At 38.5% G+C, this 17687-nt stretch overlaps 1 protein-coding gene and 1 long non-coding RNA gene across 4 annotated transcripts in view; both read right to left on the bottom strand.

Moving 5' to 3' along the window:
• The window catches only part of rbfox1l (RNA binding fox-1 homolog 1, like), a 40573-nt gene that overhangs the window by 19052 nt on the left and 3834 nt on the right, over positions 1 to 17687 (bottom strand). The window contains exons 2-8 of one of the 3 annotated variants that reach the window (XM_061915278.1): positions 13426 to 13662; positions 3370 to 3522; positions 3250 to 3303; positions 3083 to 3175; positions 1772 to 1841; positions 1646 to 1705; positions 1445 to 1580 (exon numbers count right to left, since the gene is read on the bottom strand). In XM_061915278.1, the coding sequence (XP_061771262.1) occupies positions 1445 to 1580; positions 1646 to 1705; positions 1772 to 1841; positions 3083 to 3175; positions 3250 to 3303; positions 3370 to 3522; positions 13426 to 13662 (803 nt within the window). Of the gene's footprint in view, positions 1 to 1444; positions 1581 to 1645; positions 1842 to 3082; positions 3176 to 3249; positions 3304 to 3369; positions 3523 to 9167; positions 11997 to 13425; positions 13663 to 17687 lie in introns of those variants that run through there. The other 2 variants (XM_061915277.1, XR_009808766.1) reach the window with 2 other exon arrangements.
• On the bottom strand, positions 4294 to 9161 carry LOC133561760 (uncharacterized). Its single transcript, XR_009808767.1, has 2 exons — positions 6812 to 9161; positions 4294 to 6712 (listed from the first exon to the last, which is right to left on the bottom strand). It is a non-coding gene; the product is annotated as an uncharacterized LOC133561760 (long non-coding RNA).

Below are 17687 nucleotides of genomic sequence, written 5' to 3'. Positions count from 1 at the left end.
GAAGTACTTTTAATTGCATATTTGTGAAGATATAGACACAGTTTAAGTACTTTTACTTGCATATTTGTGATGATATAGACACAGTTTAAGTACTTTTAGTTGCATATTTGTGATGATATAGATACAGTTTAAGTACTTTTAATTGCATATTTGTGATGATTGTGGGTATTGACACAGTTTAAGTACTTTTAGTTGCATATTTGTGATGATATAGACAGTTTAAGTACTATTAATTAGATATTTGTGATGATATAGACACCGTTTAAGTACATTTAGTTGCATATTTGTGATGATATAGACACAGTTTAAGTACATTTAGTTGCATATTTGTGATGATATAGACACAGTTTAAGTACTTTTAGTTGCATATATGTGATGATTGTGGATATAGACTCGGTTAAAGTACTTTTAGTTGCATATTTGTGACGATTATAAATATAAATACAGTTTAAGAACTTTTTTATTGCATATTTGTGATGATTGTGGATATAGACACATTTTAAGTACTTTTAGTTGCATATTCGTGATAATATACAGTTTAAGTACTTTTATTTGCATATTTGGGACAATTATGAATATAGATACACTTTAAGTACTTTTTGTTGCATATTTGTGATGATTATGAATATAAATACAGTTTAAGAATTTTAATTGAATATTTGTGATGATTGTGGATATAGACACAATTTAAGTACTTTTAGTTGCATGTGTGTGATGATTGAAAATATAGACACAGTTTAAGTACTTTTAATTGCATATTTGTGATGACTATGAATATAAATACAGTTTAAGAACTATTAATTGCATATTCGTGATTATTGTGGATATAGATACAATTTAAGTAATTTTAGTTGCATATGTGTGATGATTGTGGCTATAGACAATTTTAAGTACTTTTAATCACATATTTTTGATGATTGTGGCTATAAATAACAGTTGAAGTACTTTTAGTTGCATGTTTGTGATGATTGTGGCTATAGATAACAGTTGAAGTACTTTTAGTTGCATATTTGTGATGATATAGACACAGTTTAAGTACTTTTAATTGCATATTTGTGATGACTATGAATATAAATACAGTTTAAGAACTATTAATTGCATATTCGTGATTATTGTGGCTATAGATACAATTTAAGTAATTTTAGTTGCATATGTGTGATGATTGTGGCTATAGACAATTTTAAGTACTTTTAATCACATATTTTTGATGATTGTGGCTATAAATAACAGTTGAAGTACTTTTAGTTGCATATTTGTGATGATATAGACACAGTTTAAGTACTATTAATTAGATATTTGTGAAGATTGTGGCTGTTGACACAGTTGAAGTACTTTTATTTTGAAGTACAAAAAGAGAGTGAGTGTGATGTTTAGGTAATATTTCTTGTGATATGACACATTGTGGTTTGAATGAAGTCGTTTAGTGAAGCACGTTTCCACTCACCCGGGGTAGGCGGGCACGGCGGCGGGCGTGGCGGCGGCGGAGCGGATGGCGTTGTAGACGGCTCGCCCTCGGCCCCTCAGCGCCGAGCCGCGGTAGGCCAGAGCGGGCGCCGCCATCGGGTAGGGGAAGCTGGCCACTGAGGGACAGAAGACGGTGAGGAAGGAGTACGTGGTGTTGGAACAGCGTGTGGCGTTCACTGACCCGTGTAAAGTTCGGGTGCGTACATGGCGCCCATGACCGGGTTGATCTTCCAGCCGGAAGCTGCGGGCAAGAACAGCTTTTTCATTTTTATTTCTTTGAGTGTCGAGAAGGCAAGGTTGTCTTTACCCGACATGTCGCCGTTCACCAGCGTCGTCTGCGGCTTCTTGGTGACCACCCTCGCTGTGGCGTTGTTCACCTGAGGGGCCGTGAAGGCAACACAATAGGATCATGAAGGCAACACAGTAGCACCATGAAGGCAACACAGTAGGACCATGAAGGCAACACAATAGAGATCATGAAGGCAACACAATAGGACTCATGAAGGCAACACAGTAGGACCATGAAGGCAACACAGTAGCACCATGAAGGCAACACAGTAGGACCATGAAGGCAACACAATAGGACTCATGAAGGCAACACAGTAGGACCATGAAGGCAACACAGTAGGATCATGAAGGCAACACTTAAGATGAAAAGTAATAATTTAGTAAATTGACCTATTGAATTAAAGCTGCAAGCAGCGATGGACGGGACCGACTTTTGCTGGTGTTTCCTGCCTTTACCCATTCAACATCTCTTTACCTGCACATTACCTACCTTCCCTGCATCCTGGGGTCACACTGGTTCTTTTTTCTGTCACCCATACATGCTGGGGCTTCCTGCCATCACCCAGACAACATATCTGCACATTACCTACCTTCTCTGTATCCTGGAGTCAAACTGGTGCCTCCTTCTTTCACCCAGTCAACATATCTTTACCCGCATATTACCTACCTTCTCTGCATTGTGTGGTCACGCTGGTGCTTCCTGCTTTTAAGCGGCCATCTTGAGACGGCAGCAGCGCAGCAGCATCAGCGCAGCAGTTCTTTGAAGGCTCGTAAAATCAAAACCGGAGCAGTTAGAAAAACTCTTTGCGCAACTTTTAATCAGAAGGAATCAATCTGTTTCCTGTGCGAGTTTGAAGCCGACACTACAAATGCGCTCAGAGGAGATAATGTTTGAAAAAAGGTGAAGGGTTTTGAAGGGGTAATTGCCAATTTCCTGTTGATTTTTGCTGAAGAATGTCAATGAATGAAATGTAGGTCTAAGTGAGACCTACATAGAGGTTTTTGTTTCATGTCAGTTTTGTCTGTTTTCTGCCTAGGAGCAGTTTTGTCTGTGTTTTTTCCTAGGGGGCGCTAGAGCGCAATTTTGAGTTTTGGGGTTTGGATTAGATCGCAATTTTTGCCAGTCCTGATGTGCGTGTAAAATTTGGTTAAGTTTTGAAGCAGGTCAAAGAGGCGGCGGTAAAATAATAATAAAACCTTACAAATACAATAGGGTCCTCTGTCCCTAAAAAGTAAAAATATGTTAAAAGACTTCAGTTATTTATATTCAAACATTTGCCACTGGGGGGGTTTCAAGGGGATGCTCTTATCGCCACGGCAACCGACTCACCTCGATCTTCCTCCCTTCCACGATGGTGCCGTTCAGTTTCTCCCGGGCCCGGTCGGCCTCGCCGGCGCTCTCGAAGGTCACGAAGCCGAAGCCCTGCGCGTGTTCCAGACCTCGGTCAGCGTCGCTCCCTCTCAACAACCCCCCCCCCCCCCCCCCCTCCCACTGACCTTTGACCCCCTCTCGTTGAAGATGATCTCCACGTCCAGGATCTTCCCGAATTGCTGCCAGGGAGAGAGAGAGAGGTCGTTATGGCAACGGAGGCGGAGTCAGGACGCCCTGGTCCTCACCCCGAACATCTGCCGCAGGTCAGGGTCCCGGAAGCGGAAAGGTATGTTGGAGACGTGCAGGCGCTTGGGCTGGGCCGACCCCTCCCCCTCCTCCTCCTCCTCGCCGCCGCCGCCGGGCGGGGCTTGGAGGTCGGAGGTCACGGGGGCGTCGTCCTGGAAGGTGAGAGAGCAGAGGTGAAAAAAAAGGCCCTCACCTTCCACCTGGAGAGTAGTCAGTGTGCAGCTGCAACACAAGCTGCACACTGACTACTTTAAAGTGCAGCTTTAGGGGAATATCTTCCATGCTAACTTTTGTCACTGACTGTTAGCATGCTAGCGCTAACATGCTAACTTGATTTTTTTAATTTATTTTGGAGCTCATTTTGCAAGTATTCACCCCAGAGTCATCTAACTTGGTACTTGACTCAAGCTAACTGTTAGCATGCAAAAAAAAAAAATATTTTGAATTTTGGTGCTAATTTTGCAGTTGTTTACCCCAGAGTCATCTAACTTGGTACTTGACTCATGCTAACTGTTAGCATGCTAACTTTACTTATTTAATTTTTTTTTAGCTAATTTTGCAAGTGTTTACCCCAGAGTCGTCTTAACTTGGTACTTGACTCATGTTAAATGTTAGCATGCTAGCGCTAACATGAGACAGTTAGCATGCTAACTTTTTTTTGGTGCTAATTTTGCAAGTGTTTACCCCAGAGTCATCTAACTTGGTACTTGACTCATGCTAACGGGTAGCATGTTATTTTTTTATTTATTTTTTATTTTGTGCTAATTTTGCAAGTGTTTACCCCTGAGTCATCTAACTTGGTACTTGACTCATGCTAACTTTTTTGGGTTTTTTTTTTTCTGCTAATTTTGCAAGTATTTATCCCACAGTCGTTTAACTTGGTATTTGACTCATGCTAACTACTAGCATGCTAAAAAAATGTATATATATTTTGGTGCTAATTTTGCAATTGTTTACCCCAGAGTCGTCTAACTTGGTACTTGACTCATGCTAACTGTTAGCATGCAAAAAATGTTTTATTTTTTATCTATGTGCTAATTTTGCAAGTGTTTACCCCAAAGTCGTCTAACTTGGTACTTGACTCATGCTAACTGTTAGCATGCTAGTGCTAACATGAGACAGTTAGCATGCTACTTTTTTTTGTGTGCTAATTTTACAAGTGTTTTCCCCAGTCATCTAACTTGGTACTTGACTCATGCTTACTGTTAGCATGCTATTTTTTTATTTGTTTTATTTTGGTGTTAATTTTGCAAGTGTTTACCCCAGACAGTCATCTAACTTAGTACTTGACTCATGCTTACTGTTAGCATAGTAATTTTTTTACTTTGGTGCAAATTTTGCAATTGTTTACCCCAGAGTCGTTTAACTTGGTACTTGACTCATACTAACTGTTAGCATGCTAATTTATTTTTTGTTTTTTATTTTGGTGCTAATTTTGCAAGTGTTTACCCCAGAGTCGTGTAACTTGGTACTTGACTCATGCTAACTGTTAGCATGCTAGCGCTAACATGAGACAGTTAGCATGCTAACTTTTTTTTGTGTGATAATTTTGCAAGTGTTTATCCCAGAATCATCTAACTTGGTACTTGACTCATGCTAACTTTTGTTTTGTTTTGTTTTGTTTTTGTGCTAATTTTGCAAGTGTTTACCCCAGAATCGTCTACCTTGGTACTTGACTCATGCTAACTGTTAGCATGCTAAAATATATATATATATTGGTGCTAATTTTGCAATTGTTTACCCCAGAGTCATCTAACTTGGTACTTGACCCATGCTAACTGTTAGCATGCAAAAAATGTTTTATTTTTTATCTATGTGTTAATTTTGCAAGTGTTTACCCCAAAGTCGTCTAACTTGGTACTTGACTCATGCTAACTGTTAGCATGCTAGCACTAACATTAGACAGTTAGCATGCTACTTTTTTTTGTGTGCTAATTTTACTAGTGTTTTCCCCAGTCATCTAACTTGGTACTTGACTCATGCTTACTGTTAGCATGCTATTTTTTTATTTGTTTTATTTTGGTGTTAATTTTGCAAGTGTTTACCCCAGACAGTCATCTAACTTAGTACTTGACTCACGCTTACTGTTAGCATGGTAATTTTTTTATTTTGGTGCAAATTTTGCAATTGTTTACCCCAGAGTCGTTTAACTTGGTACTTGACTCATACTAACTGTTAGCATGCTAATTTTTGTTTTGTTTTTTATTTTGGTGCTAATTTTGCAAGTGTTTACCCCAGAGTTGTCTAACTTGGTACTTGACTCATGCTAACTATTAGCATGCTAGCGCTAACATGAGACAGTTAGCATGCTAACTGTTTTTTGTGTGATAATTTTGCAAGTGTTTATCCCAGAGTCATCTAACTTGGTACTTAACTCATGCTAACTTTTGTTTTGTTTTGTTTTTGTGCTAATTTTGCAAGTGTTTACCCCAGACTCGTCTACCTCGGTACTTGACTCATGCTAACTGTTAGCATGCTAAATATATATATATATATATATATATATTTGTGCTAATTTTGCAATTGTTTACCCCAGAGTCATTTAACTTGGTACTTGACTCATGCTAACTGTTAGCATGCAAAAAAAAAAAAAAAAGTTTATTTATGTGCTAATTTTGCAAATGTTTACCCCAGAGTCGTCTAACTTGGTGCTTGACTCATGCTAACTGTTAGCATGTTAGCGCTAACATTCGACAGTTAGCATGCTACCTTTATTTTTTTTTTGTGCTAATTTTGCAAGTGTTTACACCAGTCATCTAACTTGGTACTTGACTCATGCTAACTGTTCGCATGCTATTTTTTAAAATTTTGTTTTAATTTTGGTGCTAATTTTGCAAGTGTTTACCCCAGACAGAGTCATCTAACTTAGTACTTGACTCATGCTAACTGTTAGCATGCTATTTTTTAAAATGTTCTTTTAATTTTGGTGCTAATTTTGCAATTGTTTACCCCAGAGTCGTCTAACTTGGTACTTGACTCATGCTAACTGTTAGCATGCTAATTTATTTTTTTGTTTTTTATTTTGGTGCTAATTTTGCAAGTGTTTACCCCAGAGTCGTCTAACTTGGTACTTGACTAATGCTAACTGTTAGCATGCTAGCGCTAACATGAGACAGTTAACATGCTAACTTTTTTTTGTGTGCTAATTTTGCAAGTGTTTACCCCAGAGTCATCTAACCTGGTACTTGACCCATGTTGACTGTTAGCATGATAGCATGATAAAATTAGCGTGCTAACTTTTTGTTGTGTTAATTTTGCAATTGTTTGCCCCAGAGTCGTATAACGTGGTACTTGACTCATCTTAACTGTTAGCATGTTAGCGTGATAAAATTTGCATGCTAACTTTTTTGTGCTAATTTTGCAATGGTTTACCCTGTCTAACTTGGTACTTGATTCATGTGAACTGTTAGCATGTTGGCGGGATAAAATTAGCAGCCTAACTTTTTTTGTGCTAATTTTGCAATTGTTTACCCTGTCTAACTTGGTACTTGAGCCATGTTAACTGTTTGCATGCTAGCGGGATAAAATTAGCATACTAAGGTTTTTTTCTTCTAATTTTGCAGCCTTTTCCCTTAGAGTTATCTAACTTGGTACTTGATTAAAATTAACTGTTAGCAAACTAGCATGATAAAATTAGTATGCAAATTTTTTTATTGTGTTAATTTTGCAATTGTTTACCCCCAAGTCATCTAACTTGGTACTTGACTCATGATAACTGTTAGCATGTTAGCGGGATAAAATTAGCATGCTAACTTTTTTTGTGTGCTAATTTTGAAAGTGTTTACCTCAGAGTCATGTAACTTGGTATTGGACTCATGTTAACTGTTAGCACGCAAACTTTTTGGTGTGTTAATTTTGCAATTGTTTACCCCAGAGTCATCTAACTTGGTGTAGGTCTCGTGGTAACTGTTAGCATACTAACGGGATAAAATTAGCATGCTAAGGTTTTTTCTTCTAATTTTTCAACCTTTTTCCTTAGAGTCGTCTAACTTGGTACTTGGCACATGATAACTGTTAACATGCTAGCGTGATAAAATTAGCAGGCTAACTTTTTATTGTGCTAATTTTGTAATTATCTGCCCCAGTGTCGTCTAACTTGGTACTTGACTCATGCTAACTGTTATCATGCTAATGTGATCAAATTAGCATGCTAACTTTTTTTTTGTTCTAATTTTGCAACCTTTTCCCTTTAGAGTCATCTAACTTGGTACTTGACACATGTTAACTGTTAGCATGATAGTGGGATAAGATTTGCATGTAAAATTTTTTTGTGCTAATTTTGCTATTGTTTACCCCAGAGTCATATAACTTGGTACTTGACTCATGTTAACTGTTAGCATGCTAACGATAGCATGCTAAGTTTTTGTTTTGTGCTAATTTTGCAACCTTTTCCCTTAGTCTTTTCACTTGGTACTTGACTCATGCTGACTTTTATGCTAGCATGTTAGCATGATAAAATTAGTATGCTACCATTTTTTTTTTGCTAATTTTGCAACCATTTACACTACAGTCACCTAAGTTGGTACTTGACGAATGTTAACTGTTAGCGTGTTAATTTATCATGCTAGCATGCTAATTTTTCGTGTGGTAATTTTGCAACCATATACCCCAGAGTCATCTAACTTGGTACTTGATTAACTCTTTTTGACAAATCTCTCACTGTACTCCTCAGAGTCATATCACTTGGTACTCAGTTTATGCTAACTGTTGGCATGCTAACATGACAAAATCAGTATGCTAACTCTCTTTCATAATTTTGCAACCATTTACCCCCGAGTCAAACAACTTGGTACCTTCCACATGCTAACTTTTTGCATGCTATCTTTGCTTGCCAATTCTGTCGCCATACACTTCAGAGTCATATCACTTGTTACTTGACTTATGCTAACTGTTGGCATGCTAACATGACAAAATCAGCATGCTAACTTGCTTTCATAATTTTGCAACTGTTTACCCCAGACTCAAATAACTTGGTACCTTGCACATGCTAACTTTGCTTGCCAATTATGTCGCCGTACACCTCAGTCATATCCCTTTGTACTTGAAGTGTTGTAACTGTTAGCATGCTAACGTTAGCATGCTAGCATGATAAAATGAGCATGTTGACTGTTTTTCCGCTAATTCTGCAAACATTTACCAGAGTCCTTGGTTCTTTACATGTACTGACTAATATTTTTGCGTCATAGCACTTTTTACTTGACACATGCTAACTGTAAAGATGCTAATGCTTTTATTTAGCTAATTTTGCCTGCGTATGCCTCAGTAATGTTACACTTAAATGATTAAATATTATATTTCCTACTTATTCACTTATATTTGGTAGTTGTCCAATTTTAACTGTGGGCATGCTAGCGTTAGCATTTTCGCAGTTTGCGCACATCGTGCACTTCCTGTTTGTGTGGGAAGAAGGTGCACACGACAAGTCTTTGTTGTTGTTGTTGTTGTTGTTGTTGTTTGTGATCCAAGAGCATTCCGCAACTCTCAGGCCAGCAAAAGTTCCAAAACGTAAGCGGGAAGAAAGTGAAAGAGAAATTCCAGGTGGTGTCGTTCCTTGTCCATGCACAACAATCCAAGAAGTCATGTGCAGTCACCTTTTCTCACAATGCAGCACGATGCTGGTGTGTGTGTGTGGGGGGGGGCCTCCGTGCACGTGTGTACCTCTACTTCCATGTGTGTGTGTGTGTGTGTGTATGTGAATGTGTGTGCGTGTGTGTGTGCATGTGTGTGTGTATGTGCTTGTGCGTGAATGTGTGTGTATGTGCGTGAATATCTGTTTGTGTGTATGTGCATGACATACTTGCCGACCCTCCCAGATTTTCCGGTAGACTCCCGAAATTCAGCGCCTCTCCCGAAAACCTCCCAGGACGAATTTTCTCCCGAAAATCTCCCGAAATTCAGGCGGAGCTGGAGGCCACGCCCCCTCCAGCTCCATGCGGACCTGAGTGAGGACAGCCAGTTTTCACGTCCGCTTTCCCACAATATAAACAACGTGTCTGCCCAATGACGTTATAACTGTAGAATGCTCGAGGGCGAGTTCTTGGTTTCTTTTGTGTGTTTATTGTTAGGCAGTTTCGTTAACGTCCTCCAAGCGCGGCAACAACACACAACAACAGCAGTCACATTTTCGTCTGCCGTAAACAGCAATGTTGTGACACTCTTAAACAGGACAATACCGCCATCTACTGTACATGCACCACAACACCTCCAGGCAACTTCAACCCTTTACTAATACCCTCCTCCAATTCACATCCCATCTCCCCGGATTGTAAATAACCTAATGTAAATAATCAAATGTATTTCTAATGTATTTACTTGTTCTTATGCTCTCTGAACTCACTGTTCTCTGCTGGCTGTACATATCCTACTAAGTATGACCTACACTGTTTCCATGTCCATTTCTCTGTTGATGACTCAAGTACTGATATCAACCAAAACTCCTCATCTCACCCCCCGGATTGTAAAAAATGTAAATAATTCAATGTATATACTATGATGATTAACCTGTGTAATGACTGTATTATGCTGATAGTATATATTTGTACCATGAATTGATTAACGTGGACCCCGACTTAAACAAGTTGAAAAACTTATTGGAGTGTTACCTTTTAGTGGTCAATTGTACGGAATATGTACTGTACTGTGCGCACAACAGCTGTAAATATACTCCTCCCCTCTTAACCACGCCCCGCCCCCAAACACGCCCCCTACCTCCCGAAATCGGAGGTCTGAAGGTTAGCAAGTATGGTGCATGTGCGAATATATATATGTGTGGGTGTATGTGCGTGAATATGTGTGTGTGAATGTGTGTGTGCATGTGCATGAATATGTGTGTATGTGTGTGAATGTGTGTTTGCATGTGTGTGAATATGTGTGTGTATGTGTGTGAACGTGTGTGAATATGTGTGTGTGTATGTGTGTGAATATGTGTGTGAATGTGTGTATGTGTGTGAATGTGAGTTTGCATGTGCGTGAATATGTGTGTGAATGTGTGTGAGCGTGTGTGAATATGTGTGTGTGTATGTGTGTGAACGTGTGTGAATATGTGTGTGAATATGTGTATGTGTGTGAATGTGAGTTTGCATGTGCGTGAATATGTGTGTGTAAGTGTGTGAACGTGTGTGAATATGTGTGTGTAAGTGTGAATGTGTGTGTGCATGTGCGTCAATATGTGTGTGTATGTGTGTGAATGTGTGTGAATATGTGTGTGTATGTGTGCACGTGCGTGAATATGTGTATGTAGGTGTGTGAATGTGTGTGAATATGTGTGTGCATGTGCGTCAATATGTGTGTGAATATGTGTGTGTATGTGTGTGCACGTGCGTGAATATGTGTGTGTAGGTGTGTGAATGTGTGTGAATGTGTGTGTGCATGTGCGTGAATATGTGTGTGAATGTGTGTGAATATGTGTGCGCATGTGCGTGAATATGTGTGTATGTGTATGTGTGTGAATGTGTGAATGTGTTTGTGTGTGCGTGCGTGAATATGGGTGTGCGTGTATATGTTTGAATGTGTATGTGCGTGAATGTGTGTGTGTGTGTGCGTGTATGTGCATGTTCGAATATATGTATGTGTGTGTATGTATGTGCGTGAATAGGTGTTTGTGTGTATGTTTATAAGGGAATATATATATATGTGTGTGTGTGTGTGTGAGAGCGTGAATTTGTGTCAGTGTACGTGCATGTGCGAAAATGTGTAAGTGTGTATGTGCATGTGTGTGAATACGTGTGTGTGTGCACGTGCGAATCGATGTGTGGGTGTGTGTATGTTTGTGTATGTGCTTGTGCGTGAATACGTCTGTTTGTGTGTGTGTGTGTGCGTGTGCGGGTTGGTGTGTGTGTACGTGCATGTACGTGGATAATGTGTGTGTGTGTGTGTGTGTGAAAGTGCATGTGTGAGTGTGTGTACGTGCGTGTGTGTGTATATGAGCATGTTTGTGTGTGTGTGTGTGCGTGTGCGGGTTGGTGTGTGTGTACGTGCATGTACGTGGATAATGTGTGTGTGTGTGTGTGTGTGAAAGTGTGTACGTGCGTGTGTGCGTGTGAAAGTGCATGTGTGTGTACAGTATGTGCGTGTGTGTGTGTGTGAATGTGTGTTTGTGTGTGTGAATGTGCATGTGTGTGTATGAGTGTGTGTTTGTGTGAGTGTGTGTGTGTGTGAGTGTGCATATGTGTGTGTGAGTGTGTGACTGTGCGTGTGTATGTGTGTGTGTGCATGTATGCGTGTGTGCATGTGTGTGAGTGTGTGTGTGCATGTGTGAGTGTACGTGTACGTGTATGTGTGTGTATATGCATGTGCGTGTTTGTGTGTTCAGGTGCGTGTGTGTGTGTGTCCATATGTGTGTGTGCATGTGCATGTGTGAGTGCGAGTGTGTGTGTGTGCAAGTGTATGTGCATGTGTGAGTGTGTGTGTGTGAAAGCGTATAAAATCAGAATGTGAAAAAGATGAAAAGTGTGCAAAAAGCTTGGCAGGGGTGTGGGGGCCATGGAGGGGGAGAGGGGGAGGGTGGTCAGTTGTGGGTCAAGGTGCTGCTTATCTGCCAGGGGTTAAAGGTCAGGTGTCATTAATATGCTGGGAGCACGCAGCTGCAGAGTTGTTGTCATGTCATGTGACCATGCAGAAGAACATTCTGGACCTGGCTGATACTTCATCATCATCATCATCATCCTCATGGCGCCGTCTTAACCTTGTCCAGCACGTCTAGTCATTACTTATTTCTTCTTCTTCTTCTTTTTCTTCCTCTTCCTCTTCTTCTTCTTGGTGTACACAATAACAACACACATCAGCAACACTTGTTTTCATGCACACAACTCCAATACAGCAGCACCGTTAGCCTGTGGCTAACGGGCTGCTTTCAAACAGTTTTATACTTTTAAAAAGTCCACTACACTTTAGGATAGCATTCTAGAGTTCCTTTTTAAAAAATACTTGATAAAAAGAAAAAAGAAAAATTTTTAGTTTGCAGTTAGCTACATGCTAACATGTTTTAACAAGGACCAATGTCGATAATTAATTTTTGTTAAAATAGCATTCTATATTTCTTTTTTAAAGAGGGGGAAAAAATATATATATTTTTTTCTTAGTTAGCAGTTAGCTACATGTAGCTTTGAAACATTTTAAACGTGAGTTTTATGGCTTTAAAAAGGACAGATTTTGATAATAATTACTTTTAGTTGGAAAAACATTGTAAAGTTATTTTAAAAAACATTTGTTAAAAGAAAAAACTAATATGTTTTAGTTAGCATTTAGCTACATGCTAACATGTAGATTCAAAACATTTTAAGCATGAATCTTATGGTTTTAAAAAGGACAAATTTGGATAGAATTACTTTGAGTTAGAATAGCATCCCTGAGTTTGTTTTTGTTTTTTAAAAATGGTCAAAAGAAGAACACATAGCAATTAGCTACATGTTAGCAGGCAACTTAAAAACATTTTTAAAACTTTTTTTTATAGTTATAAAAGTGACCAAATTAGATAATAATTACTTTATATATATATATATATATATATATATATATATATATGTATGTATATATATATATATATACACACATATGTGTTTACTTACATATATAAAAATAAATATGTATTTGTAGGTGAACTGCATTCCTGAATTTCTGGGCATTTCAAACATTTCTTGAAATTGTTTTAAATTTACAAGTCATTCTTAAGTCATCATTTTTTATGTGCTTTTTTTTAATAAAAAAAAAATAAAAAAGACACTAAATAACGAATCGGATTGTACAAAAATAATTGTGTTGTAATTGTGTTGTCAACCAAAGACGTGATGCGTCCAAAAACACTGGGATTTGTAGGCTCTCAACTACTTGGCAAAGTGCAATACAAAGTTGAAGTCCACACGATGGCGCTAAAAACATTGAAAATATTCTTCTTAGCTCACGAGTCTGGCATTTCCTACCGTCCAGTGGTCTCAAACGCAGCACGGGGCTCCTGTTGTGTTACATCACATTTCACAATAAAACGACATTTGTGTGATGTTTCCGTGGGGACAAAACTGAACTTTTTATTCTGCCATCTTTTTGAAGGCCCTGCTTACCGTGCCGCTGGACATCAGTGGCTCCGCCCCCTCGAGCTGGGGGCCCTGGTAGACCCTCAGCTGGGGGCGCTCGGGGTACTCGGAGGCGGGGTGAGCGGGAGCAAACTCCAGAGGCGGCAGCCGCCCCGCAGAAGTCGCCGACCCTTGACCTGGGACAGGGTAAGAAGGGGGCGGGGCGTATACCTGAGACAGGGCGGGGTCGGCCCCGCCCGGGCCCGCCTCTTGGGTGGGGCCCCCCTGCCAATCAAGAGAGGCAAATTATTCACATGAGGGATTTGCTTTGGATCGATTAAATGTCAATTTTTAAAATGATTTTGGAGAAAATATCACTTTGAGTTTAATTGGAAAAAAATAAATAATGCAAACTTCAATAAGATGTCTTTTAAGTCTATATAAAGTATGTAAAGTTTTTGCATGATTCCAATAAAAATAATAAAGACAAAATCTAATTAAATGATAAAATGAACTGAGATTTAAAAAAATATATATATATGTGTATTCTTAATGCAGCTATTTTAGAGGGATTTTGTTTTGCATTTGCTTAATCGTAGTAAAATTTAAATAAAATGTAATAAAAAAAAATCAAAAATTAAATCATATGACAAAATAAAATGTATTTGAAAGCCGTTAAGAGATTTTTGTTTTGCATTTTGAGAAAATATAGATCACTTGTTATGTAGTATTTGCCTAGTTTTAATCTAAAACATAAAGACAAAATCTAATTAAGTGACAAAATGAACTAAAATTAAAAAATAAAATATTTATTTTTGAAGCAGCTATTTTTGAGGGATTTTGTTTTGTATTTGCTTCATTTTAATACAATTTAAATCAAAAGTAATTAAAAAAATAAGTAAAATTTTAAATATTAAATCATACAACAAAATAAAATGTATTTGAAAGCAGCTAAAAGATTTTTGTTTTGCATTTTGAGAAAATATAGTTCACTAGTTATGTTGTATTTGCCTGATTTTAATCTAAAAAATAAAGACAAAAACTAATTAAGTGACAAAATTAACTAAAATTTAAAAATAGAATAAAAAATAAAATATATATTTTTGAAGCAGTTATTTTTGAGGGATTTTGTTTTGTATTTGCTTCATTTTAATACAATTTAAATAAAATGTAATAAAAAAAATAAGTAATATTAAATCATACAACAAAATTAAATGTATTTGAAAGCAGCTAAGAGATTTTGTTTTGCATTTTGAGAAAATATAGATCTTTAAAGTTATTTAGTATTTGCCTGATTTTAATTAAAAAAAATAAAGATACAATCTACTCAAACGACAAAATGAACTAAAATGAAAAAAGTAGAATAAAATTTTATTTTTGAAGCAGCTATTTTTAAAGGATTTGGTTTTGTATTTGCTTCATTTTAATACAATTTAAATAGAATGTAATGAAAAAAATAACTCAAATTCAAAAATAAAATATATTTGAAAGCAGTTAAGATATTTTATTTTGCATTTTGAGAAAATATAAATCCTCATAAAATTATTTCGTATATGTCTGAAAAAAAACCTACTGAGAAAATAGGAACATTAACAAATATAATAAAAATAAAGGTGGTTGAATTAAAAAAACCAAAAGAAAATAAGAATGTGGGTGGTTAATTGATTGATAAAAAGTAATAAAATAACATTTGGGTGGTTGATGGAAATAATAAAATATTTTTATATGAATGCGGTTCAGGAAAATTAAATAGTGAAACAAAATAAAGGCGGCTCAAAAAATTTCAAAAATAGAAATAAAATATCAAATAAAATATAAGTAAGCATTTAATAAACACTGTCAACAAGGCAATATTTCATTCAATAAACACAATAAAATAAAACATCACATGAACTAAAATACCTATTTTTAAACTTAATCACACATTTATTGCAAACTCTTAACAATCCAGTATTACATTATAAAAAGTCCAATTATTATTCAATAATAGTTTACTTTTGATGTTTGATCAATAATCTCCAAACTGTACTGGCTGCTGTGCTTTGTTCTAGAAATAATCTTTTCTTTCTTTGCTCCTGTCAAACTCAGACTTGGACTAGGATTGTTTCTTCGACGCAAAGGATAGTTGGCACAAGTGAGACGTGAATGTGAGTACATTTTATTTAATATTCTAGTAAACTACACAAAAAAAGGCAAACAAAGGGCGCGCAATGGCGGTACAAAAGACTGGGCTATGAAACAAAAGACTAGCAGAAAGGCAATTAACTATAAACATGAAACAAAAACTTGCACTGTGGCATGAATAACAAGAAAATTTACTGTGACGAGGGTATGAGAAAAGCAGCATGGATATCATGGGTGCAGGAGGTGATGTTGCCAGGCTGACTACCTGGTAACTGTGGCTTAAATAATACCAGTGATTGAACAGGTGCGTGACATGACAGGTGAAACTAATAAGTTGCTATGGTAACAAAACAAGGAAGTGCAGGAACAGGAACTGATTGTCCAAAAAATAAAACCAAACATGACAAAAACCAAACATGATCCCATGGGCGTGACAGAGCCCCTCCCCCCCCCCCCCCCTCCACTAAGGACAGCTCGCAAATGTCCAAAAAAAAAAAGTCGCAGGAGGGGAACATGTCGGTGGGTCGTCAGACCACGTGTCCCCGAATCCAACGGGACAGAGTCAGGTGGCGCTGACGCGTAGAGGCCCGCTGCACCTGACAGGGTGGGCGACCCGGGAACGACCACAACCGTGGCCGACGAGAAGGTCGGCACACCTGGGGTGGTGGACGACCAGGTAACGGCAACATTCGTGGCCGATGAGGAGGTTGACGCCCTTAGCGTGGCGAACGACCACGTAGTGGCCACATCTGTGGCCGACAAGGAGGTCGTTGCCCTTGGCGTGACGGACGACCACGTAGTAGCCACATCCGTGGACGACAAGGAGGCGGACGCGTCGTCATCGTGGCAGGCGGCGAAGCTTGGTGTGGTGCTGCTACTGGCGGCACTGGAGCTTGGCGATGTGCAGGCACTGGAGCTTGCCGTGGAGCATGCACCGGTACCTCCTCGTCGGCCATGAAGGTGGTCACTACGTGGTCGTCCGCCACGCCAAGGGCGCCGACCTTCTCGTCGGCCACGGATATGGCCCTTCCCGGGTCACCCACCTCGTCAGGTACAGCGGTTCTCTACGCGTCGCCGCAACATGACTCTGCCCCGATGGATACGAGGACACGTGGTCTGGCAACCAACTGCCATGTCCCCCTCCCATGACTCTTGATCATTGTTTCTGGTAACTGTCCTTGACGGGGGGGCTCTGTCACGCCCTCAAGATCATGTTTTGTTTTTGTCATGTTTGGTTATTTTTTGGACACTTGTTTCCTGCTTTGGCACTTCCTTGTTTTCTTTTTTTCCATAGCAACTCATTAGTTTCCACTTTGTCTCCAAGGCATGCCCCGGTCCTCAGTTCTCACACCTGTTAATCATTATCATAGCTATTATTTAAGCCACAGTTGCCAAGTGTTCAGTCTGGCAACTTTACATATCACCCATATTCCTCATCTACCTTCATGCCATGCTATTCTGTTTATTATGCTGTCCATGCCACGTAAGTTTTTGTTATTTAGACCACAGTGCAAGTTTTTGTTTCATGTTTATAGTTTTGCAGCCTCTGTGCTTGTCTTTTGTTTTTTTCATTAGTCGAATTTGTTCTCCGCCATTGTGCCCGCCCTTTGTTTGCCTTTTTTTGTAGTTTACTAGAGTATTAAATAAAACGTACTCACATTCACGTCTCGCTCGTGCCAACTATCCTTTGCATCGAAGAAACAATACAAGTCCAAATCCAAGTTTGACAGCTCCAACCTTTTTATTCCAAAAGAAGGAATATTTCCCAAGCACACGCAAAAGAATAAATGTTAATCTTTGCAGGAGAAGTTTGGATGATGGTTAAAATACAGGAAATGAAAGATATAGAAGCAGGAAGTAAGACACATTAATTTCCTGGGTCGACAGGTCTGAGTTATAGCAAATTGTTTTTATAATAATATTTAGTGCTTATTTGGCGGGATTGTCAACTTTTCTCATGAAAATAAGAAACAAAAATACATTTAAAAACAAACTACAGTTGTAAACACAGATAAATGAATTTCAATTTCTAAAAATAGATGCAGACAAACACAGCATCTGATTCTTTGACCTTCTTTGACCTTGGTGTTGTTCCTTCTTGCAAGTCTACTTCACACAGATTGGCTCCAAAATATATCATCCAATAAGAAATTCATGTAGTCATTTTTTGTTTTGTAAACTCAGTG

The sequence above is a fragment of the Nerophis ophidion genome, linkage group LG11 (assembly GCF_033978795.1).
Source record: "Nerophis ophidion isolate RoL-2023_Sa linkage group LG11, RoL_Noph_v1.0, whole genome shotgun sequence".
Taxonomy (NCBI): Eukaryota; Metazoa; Chordata; class Actinopteri; order Syngnathiformes; family Syngnathidae; genus Nerophis; species Nerophis ophidion.
Note: the sequence above shows the minus strand (reverse complement) of the source record. Positions and strands in the feature narration are given on the sequence as shown.